Source organism: Corvus brachyrhynchos, unplaced genomic scaffold, assembly GCF_000691975.1.
Source record: "Corvus brachyrhynchos isolate BGI_N302 unplaced genomic scaffold, ASM69197v1 scaffold43, whole genome shotgun sequence".
NCBI lineage: Eukaryota > Metazoa > Chordata > Aves > Passeriformes > Corvidae > Corvus > Corvus brachyrhynchos.
In genome coordinates this window covers 5,284,374-5,293,999 of record NW_008237353.1, presented here as the reverse complement: position 1 = coordinate 5,293,999, position 9,626 = coordinate 5,284,374, and the positions used below count along the sequence as shown (strand labels likewise).

At 39.8% G+C, this 9,626-nt stretch overlaps 1 protein-coding gene across 1 annotated transcript; it reads left to right on the top strand.

Moving 5' to 3' along the window:
- The first annotated feature begins 36 nt into the window (after positions 1-36).
- LOC103613194 (BCL2/adenovirus E1B 19 kDa protein-interacting protein 2) lies at positions 37-3,737 on the top strand. The gene is made up of 6 exons (XM_017730638.1): positions 37-111; positions 497-557; positions 1,211-1,313; positions 1,431-1,562; positions 2,194-2,280; positions 2,411-3,737. The coding sequence occupies exons 1-6, from the start codon at positions 37-39 to the stop codon at positions 2,541-2,543; spliced, it is 591 nt and encodes a 196-aa protein (XP_017586127.1). The 3' UTR covers positions 2,544-3,737.
- The last annotated feature ends 5,889 nt before the right edge of the window (positions 3,738-9,626 follow it).

Below are 9,626 nucleotides of genomic sequence, written 5' to 3'. Positions count from 1 at the left end.
CTTAAATAGCTCTGTGTGGTTCCTCCTAATCCTGCGATGGCCGATCCCACCGGGGCTAAAGGCCATGAGGGAGGCCATGCAGAGAAGGAGGTGACAGTTACATCAGCACCCGTATCAATCAAACCTCGAAGCTGAATCCGGGGTGGACGGACGTTCGGCAGGACCAGGGTACACGTCATCTGTGGCCTTTGGTCAGAAATGTCTGCAGTCCAGAAGGCCTGCGGAAGTCCCGTAGATCCACTGCCATTATTATCTTCGTGAGTTTGTTCTATCCTGGGAACACAAGACTTAAAAGGCACTTGTAGCAGGGGGGGGTCCCAGGAGCAGGGGAATCCAGCCAGAGTCACAATACGAACACCGATACGATTTGAGCATCGTGCTCCAGTTTTAATATTCGGTTACACCAAGTTATACTTTTTCCCCAAGTTCACGCCCCTTTCCCATGAGAAAGCCTCTAAGCAGTGGGGGAGCTGACCAGTGTATACCTTTTCCCAAGGCTGTTCAAGGCTGCCGGCTAGCAGCAATTGAACCATACAAAAAAGTTATCAGTCATGGTGGTAAGGATTGGTGACGTGCTCAGGGGAACTGCTGAGCAACTACTACTTTAAACTGAGTTGGGGAAGCAGAGGAAGAGCTTTGGGCATAAAGACTTGTGGTGATTCATTTGTTGCAGTGTTAAGATATGGTTGATGTAATAATTTTTTCTCTGTTAAACTGAAGTTCCAAAATGCACGCGTGGTGACGTACTAAAATGCACCTTTGTAATAAGATGTATTTACTCTGTCCTACAGTGTAACTGCTACCTAACTTTTTGGCTTTAAGACTGTTGAAAACATTAACTATAGATCTACTAAGGCAGAAATCAATTTATGACACTTTCCAACAGTCTGTGAAGTTTAGGTTGGAAGAAAAGTTGACTAAACTTTAATAATTTAAGATGTTATTAAATATACTGAGGTTCTATACTGAAATGTTGGTTATAGGTAGGGTGTTTGATTGATACCAGCTTCAGCTGTTGCTTTAGAAGCAGACAAACTTGAAAAAGAAACCTTGAGGTTTTCTGTAAGTGTATGAATGTGTCCATATGGATGTTTGTAAATCTGTTCTGGGTAAATAATGAAAAAGCTTGCTGAATGTACCTGACTTTGCATAAGTGTAGTCAGTGTATTGTCACTGTTGTCACTACTGCCGCTCATTTCTTTGTTTATAGGGTATTACGGCGATGGGTTAAATGCCATTGTTGTGTTTGCTGTTTGCTTCATGCCTGAGAGCAGCCAGCCTAACTACAGATACCTAATGGACAATCTATTTAAGTAAGTCATCATCTGCCTTTCTGGGTTTTTGTTCTTTTTAATATATTTGAGCACTACTAGGAATTGCTTTCAGATGAAGATTGTGGATATTAAAGTTTTCTTTGCTTGTCTCTCCAGGTATGTAATTGGCACTTTAGAGCTGTTAGTAGCAGAGAACTATATGATAGTTTACCTGAATGGTGCAACAACACGGAGAAAAATGCCAAGTTTAGGCTGGCTTAGGAAATGTTACCAGCAAATTGATAGACGGTAAGAAGCTCTGCAGTGTTTTCTTACAATGTTCACATACTCAGAGATAGACATATTTAGGAAAAACTGCTCTTTAATGTGGTATCTGGTCCCTTCTGGTTAAGATTTGATGAAGGAAATTGGCTTAGCTCTTCCTAAGCTAGACAATGTAGGACGATGCTATAAACATGCCTGGGTAGTGGTGTGTGGTAGATTTTTTTGGTTGGTTGGGGGGTTTGTGTATATCTTTTGTTGCTCTTGTACTCAGGGTGGTTTTTTTTTAGTGAAAATAGTATTCTTAGAATACTGAGTATTATCTTGTAGAATATCCTTACAACTTACTGTATTAATACCAGGTTAATAAGTGGGGTTCTTTATGAACCACTATATCATCAGTTGTGTAAAAAGATTCAAAGAAGCTTCTCCTTGGAACGTTACTTCCTTGTCAAATTGATACTGAATCTTTAGTTTTTATTTTACAGTTGTGTAGTGTTTTTTTCTTCTGATAGAGGTTGACTTCTAATAATGGGATGTCAGAATACTATGTTTATGTGACAGTTGTGCTTCTAAAAACATACTTCTTATATATTCGAAAACCCCAGGTCATGCTGCCTTTTTGTTCTAGTAATTATCCATTGCTTAAATCCTTCAGGTTAAGGAAAAATCTGAAATCATTGATCATAGTTCATCCTTCCTGGTTCATCAGAACACTCCTGGCCATCACAAAACCTTTTATTAGGTAATACTCTGGAAGATTTTTCTTAAATAGTTCTGACAACTGTTTGCTTTGAACTTAAAAGACTGTTTTAATATTGACCTAGTGAAAAATGTTTAAGTTGTAACTGTACCCTGCATTTGTTCTTCCACAGCTCAAAATTCAGCCAAAAAATTAGGTATGTCTTTACCCTGGCAGAACTAGCTGAACTCATCCCCATGGAATACGTTGGCATCCCAGAATGCATAAAACAGTACGTTTTATTATTCCAACATCTTCTACACTGATCATGGTTTAGGACTGGTACATGTTGTAATCAGTGTTTGCTTTGAATGTAACACTTAATAGCACTTAATAGCACTTAATGATTTCAACTGGGATCATTGCTGTCTCTAGGAGGAGTGTCTGTGTTTGACTGCATTGCTAAAGGCAGTTTGGTATGGGGTAGCATGGATAGCCAGGAGGTTAATGTATAGTGATTTTCACAGTGGAGCTTTCTGCAATTGATAAGCTGTGGAATGTGAATTAAGCCTTCTAGAGAGAAGGTCTCGTTCCAGTTGTTCTGCTTAGTACACACTTAGTGTGTGTACTAAACTGGCTTGTGAGTGAGAAATTCTGGGCATGTTGATACTGCAGTTATTTATAATGTCTTCAGTGTTTGGAACAAATTAAGTGCTGAAATACCACTTGGACTGGGTTTTCATTTAAAAGAAAAGCAGCGACTGGAAAATGCTGGATCTCTACCCATTGCAGTTTTAACCTACTTTGGTAAGGACATGAAGACAGTATCAATGTAATTTTTTTTCTTCCTGTCCAGATACATATACCCATTTTAACATCACCACAATTCTGCTCTCAAATAAGCTGATGATCCTTTTGTCAAAAGCATTTTGGGATGCAGTAACAGAGTAGAAACCATAAACTTGGGTCTTAAGAAAACCAGATGAAAACACTAACAATTCTGATGACAAATTGATTGGCCTATTAGAGGGTATAACACACAAACCCTGTGTTGCCTGCATCATAATAGGTGAGTGCAAACTGGGGGAAGGTGGCCCAGTGTCACTGAGTACATAGAAGGGTGCATCCATGCTGGACAAAGCCTTGTGCCCCCTGAAGATGGCTGGTTATTTCAGTAAACATCCAGCTGCTATCAGTTCCACAATTTAACTGTAAAACAGAAAAACAGTTTTCTTGGGAGGGGGGTGAAAGATATGACAAAGCTGAGGCAGCCTTGTGCTGTCTTTAGGATTTTTTTGACTGGTGTTTTACAGATGTGTTATGAATATTCAGACTGTCATTCCAAGCTTTAAAAGACTCCTCTCTATATTGATGAACCTTTAACTGTTCTGCAAAGGCTGGACTTGGTTAACTTATAGAGTTAATTCTCAGATTTTTGTGGAGGATTATGCCTGGCTTCAAGCTGTTATGGATACAGACTTTAAATTTTAGTGATGAATGCTAGCACTATACAAGAGGTTATTACCGCAGGCCTGGTTCCTACGGTATATCACCGTGTCCCGCAGCCATAGGGAGGAGGAGGAGAGAAGATCCAGCAGGCAGGAATTGTGCAGCAAGATTGATTTATTTAATTATTTTACAAACTCTTTATAGACTTTTTTCTTCATAGTCTAATTGGACAAAGGACCAGCCACCCCTTGGGGGTGATTGGCCAAAATCCTAAAACATCCATTGTCAAAATATTTTCTACTATATCATAAACAAGACTTTTCAAGGTTGCAGGTGGCTTGGTTGTTTACATTCCATGCTACCTCTTCTGTGAGAGAGAAAAATGTCTCACGGACTTAGAAAATAACAAGAAAATCCTCGCTAGAAGCATTTTTGTACCTACACCCACATGGCTTAAAAAAGTCTCCAGTCAATGTACCCTGTTTTCAACCATAATTACTCCCATCTATAGAATGTGCCACAAATACATTCTTTAAATAAAAATCAGAAAGAAGATGAAGCTGTGAAACAATGAGTGGCATCCTTTAAAAATTCAGAAGAATGAGCATAATAATTGGCCATAAGAAAGGGAGTGCCCAGAGTTTTCATTCTTATGAGTTTACAAAGAAGAATTAAAGGAAATGCTTGCACTTGCTGAAGAAACTTAGAGGATGAAGAAGGTAAATCCTCCAGCAAATTAAATACATTGCCAGAAATACAGAGAATTCCCTTAGGTCTTACCTACATCTTTCATCTGGAGTTGTCAAAGCACTTCTTAAGGCTTCAAGAACTCCTTTGATGCTGACATCTGGGACATTTACTCCTTAAACTTACCTTCTAGAAATATTTTGGCACAAAACATCACAGAAGTTAGGTCTTATAAAACTGGAGGTGTAGTATTGTTTTAATTAGAGGAATGGTAATATTCTACATAAAAAACCAATTGTCTGAAGCATAAAACTGTATATGACCAAAACTATTCATGAGCTTAGGATAAATTCAGAAAATTCTCTTTGCTTTAATAATGATACACGGGCACAACATAGCTGAGGAAACAGGTGCAGAAAATAACGATTATTCCATTGAATAGCTTGAAAATGTGGAACAAGTTCAGACAATGAAAACCTACTTCCTGGCAGAAAAGGGGGGTGCAGAAATGGTCACATGACTCAAGTGAAGATAAAGGCAAAGCAGAGAGCTGAGTGCATATTTAACACCTCTAACTTCAAACCCAAGTGCCTAATGCTGACAACTCAAGAGAGTGTGTGCATATGCCGTGGTATGAAATACTGTGAGATGTGCAAGGTGCTTAACCTGTTTTTCTGATTAATGAGGAGAATTTAAGAACCATTCACATGTTTTAACTCAAAGGGACATATAACTGTATGGCTGTCTGGTTTAATTGCAGCGCAACGTGTGATTGGGTCAAAGAAATTATGCGTGCAAAATAAAGACATCATATGCCTTGAATTTGATTTTTATCTGTCCGAATTACGAATGGGTTTCAAAGTAACCATAGATGATGTCATTCATAAGAGGAGGTTGGAGAAACACGGTGACTGTGCTGTGAAAGCATGGCTGCAGCAGACTTCCTCTTCAAACAAGATTAAGGATTACTTCTGAAATTTTAGCTGGTAAACATACATACATTTCAATAGGACATTTTTCGAAATGTATCACAGATTCTTGGACTGACAGGTTGAAAGAAGATGCTCTGAGTAATCTAGCCTGATTTAGAGGCAAGATTAAGAACCAGTGTCAGGGCATGATAAAATCATGGAAGGTTGTACTGGATTTAGAGCGGGCTTGGAGGACAACGAGATGTCTAGCACTATGAAAAGAAAAGAATGGTGTTGTATATAATTTCTTACTTTCCTTTTCTGAATGTTTTTCAGGTGTGCTTTCAGTGTTTGTGGGAGAATTCCCAACAGGCAGAAGAGCTGTGGTTTGAAGAGAAGCAGTGTCACTGACAGAGGAAGGACATGTGGAAGAGTTTGGGATGACTGAACCTTCTGGAATTATGCCAGCCTGATTCAGAGAAGAACTGGAGTAGTGAAATGACTATGGGGGAACAGATGTATTAATATACAGGATGATCCAAAGGTATTACATATATTACTTGTTTACTACTAGAAATTTTTCCTATTTTTCATAATGGATACTCCTTGCAGTTTCTTCAGAAACAGTGGAACTTTCACTTCAGTGGGTTATTGTCTTAAAAAATAGTATTTTACATGGATTACAGCAATAAATTATAATTGAAGAGCTACATTTTTTTAAGTAACGCAAGGCTTTGGGGCTCAGTGTTCATGCAGAGGAATATATCAGGACTTTGTCACTTCCTTCTGGGATGGAGTTCTGAGCTAAATACACCTCCAGCACCCAAAATGAGATGCCCTTGCTAACACTAAAATGGCAGGTGGAGACCCCTGAGCATTAACCCTGAGCAGACATGGGCAGCCTGCATGGCTTGCACAGTGCTTGCGCCGTACAGACGTGGAATGACCACCAATCTGGCACAGAAGTTAAAGAAAAGGGAACAAAAGAATTTCCCTAAAATTCACAAATGTTAATGGTAGCTCAGGAGCACAAGGGACAGCGGGAACAATCTGAAATGAGAGTGGCTCAGACTCCCCATGAGGGTAGCCAAGCAGGGTCACAGAGATGCTGTGCAGTCTTACAGCAGAGTATAGGGTTGGGTATCCTCCTTCCACCTGATTTATCCTGTGATAACAAACGCGGATGTGACAGGTTCATAGATGTTGCTAAAAAACCCCAACTACAACAACAACAAAACCAACCTAAACAAACAAACAAAAATCCCAAACAAAATCCAACCAAAAAAACCCCAAAAACATAAAAAGGCTTCTATTTAATACAGCAGTGCTCTCTTGAAAACTGGAAAGATGGTGGTGTGGAAGGCACAGACAAATATTTGTACAACAGCCGTTATGTATGATATATGAAGGATAACCAAAGGAAGTTAAATTGCTCTCTCAGCAAGAGATCAATGAAAACAGAAGGGATTTGGATGAAAAACAGGCTCTGAACTTGCATTGATTAGAACTTCACAAGTTTAGTCAGAATGAACTGTTAAAAAGTCACCTTGGTCAAGTGAAATGATTAAGTGGAAACATTTTTAAAGCGAGCAAAATGCTTCCTAAAAGAATATGACAGTCTGACAGAAAATAAGCATCTGGTAGCAGACTGAAGTGAGAGCAGCTACACAGAAGAAAGAAAAATGGAATATTTTAGTTTGATTTCAGTACAAGAGATCAATCACAGGGTTCAGGTTGATCTTGCTTGAAGCAACTTGTTCTACAATCGTATTAGAAAAGGTGCTTAAGCACCCTATAATTTGAGCCCTGCTGTTCTTATGACAACACTAGAACAAGGGAACTTAAGCTAAGTTTTTTAAAACTCTGTGTGAATTTTAAGATTTGATTGCTTTATTATGACAGACAGAGTTTTCATAAAATGGAAGTTTGGCCTAAATGAATCAGAAAATGATATATGAGGTTTGCTCACTTGATTCAACTCAAGGGGCATCTTTTAAGTCAGATGGGCACAGAGTATCATTATACCTATTGTCAGGATGGCATCCCATCCACCAAGGAGTTTGTGGACCTTGCAGTGTAGGCTGTGGTTTGCAGAGTTCTCCAGCATTGCTGGGGAAAATGGATGTGCTGAACATACCCTCATCTCTCCCAAAAGTTCTCATGCTGTTAAGTGAAATGAGAGAAGTTTGCAAATGACAAAATATTTTGACTCGCTTGGCAATGTCAAATTTCATTTTGACATTTCTGAGGCATTTCTATGAAACTGAACCCTTTCATGAATAATTTGAAAGCATGGACTTTTCATTTTAATTCTGGATGCAAACAAACACTGAAATATTTGAATTATTCATGCAGTGAAAACTGAATTTGGCCAACTCTATTCTGTAATCAGTTTAGGCATTGAATGGATTTTAATGACTCACAAACTTCCTGTGATATGTTAAATATTTCTTCTTTCTCACTTGTACCTTGAGTATGGTAAAATAATTAATGTCTTTAATCCTGATCTGTAATGACCCTGTGTAACATTGGCACCTTTTGTGTTCTTTCCTCTGCATTCACATATTTGATCTTGCTTATTAGGAGCTGTGCAGCACAGTTGTAAGTAAAGTGTAGTTTTTAGACCTCAGATCATAATTTATGTAACATTAAGAGTAAGGTTTGCATATAGTCTGCCTTATCTGCTGTTAAGGCAAGTACATTTAGACACTTATCCAGAGTGCAATATAAAATTTATCCCCTCTTCACTTCTCTTGGTTTCAACCCCTTTCCTAGAGTGATTTCTTCCTTTGCTGTCAGACCAGACCTCCTCTGGGGGCAAGGAAGGCATTCTGGATGAAATCATCATGTTTAATGAGAATTTTTCCTACCTATTAGACTTTTCTCTCTTCATAACCAGCATTAAAATCTCAGGCAGCACACGTGCTGAGATGTTTCCTGGGTTGTCAGGAATATATATCCTTAGACACCCGGCCAGCAGTTTCTATAATCTTCACTGGGCATGAGGCCAGTGTGTGCCCAGGCTGTTTTCTTGGCATTAATAACAGCATGTAGACATGGTCGTTCTTGGAATTTCACATCAAGCTTGAAAATCATCTCTTACTTGTGAGTTTGTATACAACATCAGTGAACTCTGAAAATTGAAGCTGAGGATCTTGCTGTGAATAATGACAAGCCTAAACAAGATCAATAGATGCGTTCCAAGAAGCCTGTGCACAGCTGGTGGCAAAATAGGCACATTTAATTTCCTCATATATCTGTTTAATTTTAAAATGTTGTGTATACATACACAGATCAGATTTTGAATTTGGTGCTGCATGTAGTGATTACAGCTGATCTTCAGAGTGGAATCTCAGAAAAAGTATAGAGAATAGGAATATTATTCAAAAACTTAGCAGTTTCATCTCCTTTGTCTCCTGCAGTGGTAGAATTTAGATTGCTTGGCATCTTCCAACAGATGTTATAAAGGAAGCTATTTTTTTGGGGGGTCCGAGTGCTGGAGAGCTGGCCAGAGTAACGACACATACACCGATATGATTTGAGCATCGTTCTCCACTTTATTGTTTACCTATACAAGCTCATATCTACTTTTGCGAAGATTCACACCCCGTCCCTCTAGACGACCTCTAATCCGTGGGAGAGCCAACCAGTGTATTGCTTTGCCAAGGATTTTCAGGGCTGCCTGCAGCCAGGTATTTTCCAGGCTTGCTGGCAGACAGGGGCCAGTTCAGGGGTTTTTTCTCAGCAACCCTGGGTTGTCCAACCTTTCCAGGGGTATCATATGCCCCTGTTCTGCAAGAAATCCCTCTACACATCCCCCGTTTTCTTTTTGGGCAACCCAGGCCTGGTCGATGATCTTTCGCAGCCCTGCTTTAATGCAAGAAAAAATGCACCCACATACTAATAAGCCCAATATAACTACAAATAGCAATCGGCAGCTTTCTACTACCAAGGTACGCAGCCATCCGGTGATACCCAGACCCTTAAGCCAATCTCTAAGAGGGTCATCTGTCTCCTGAAGGTTTCGCAGGCCTCTCTTCACCGCATTGGAAACAGGCTACTCCGCCCGTCCAGGGATCAGGAGGTGGGCCTCCTTTTTACTTCGCCCCATTTTTACTTTGCGCCCCTCCCGTCAGTGCTGCGGCGATGACTTGTCCCTGTTTTTGCAGGACATTCTGCAGCGTTGCGGTAAATGCAGCTGTTTGAGACAACTGCTCCGCATGGCTAGCATGCACCAGCATCTCGTCTGCTCCTGCTCCCTGAGGCAGTGTGGCAAGAATTGTCTTAGTTTGTCTATTAGCATTTTCAAAGGCAAGGGTCAGGAACATTTACTCTTGGAGCTCTTCAGAGAGCTCAGTTGCG

What these genes read in the sequence shown, in the direction of transcription:
- LOC103613194 (XM_017730638.1), top strand. Translation starts at nt 37, where the DNA reads ATGGCCGATCCCACCGGGGCTAAAGGCCATGAGGGAGGCCATGCAGAG. An exon ending in TGACAGTTACATCAGCACCC is followed by an intron (nt 112 to 496) that starts GTATCAATCAAA and finishes CCTTTTCCCAAG; the next exon opens with GCTGTTCAAGGCTGCCGGCT. An exon ending in ATCACAAAACCTTTTATTAG is followed by an intron (nt 2,281 to 2,410) that starts GTAATACTCTGG and finishes GTTCTTCCACAG; the next exon opens with CTCAAAATTCAGCCAAAAAA.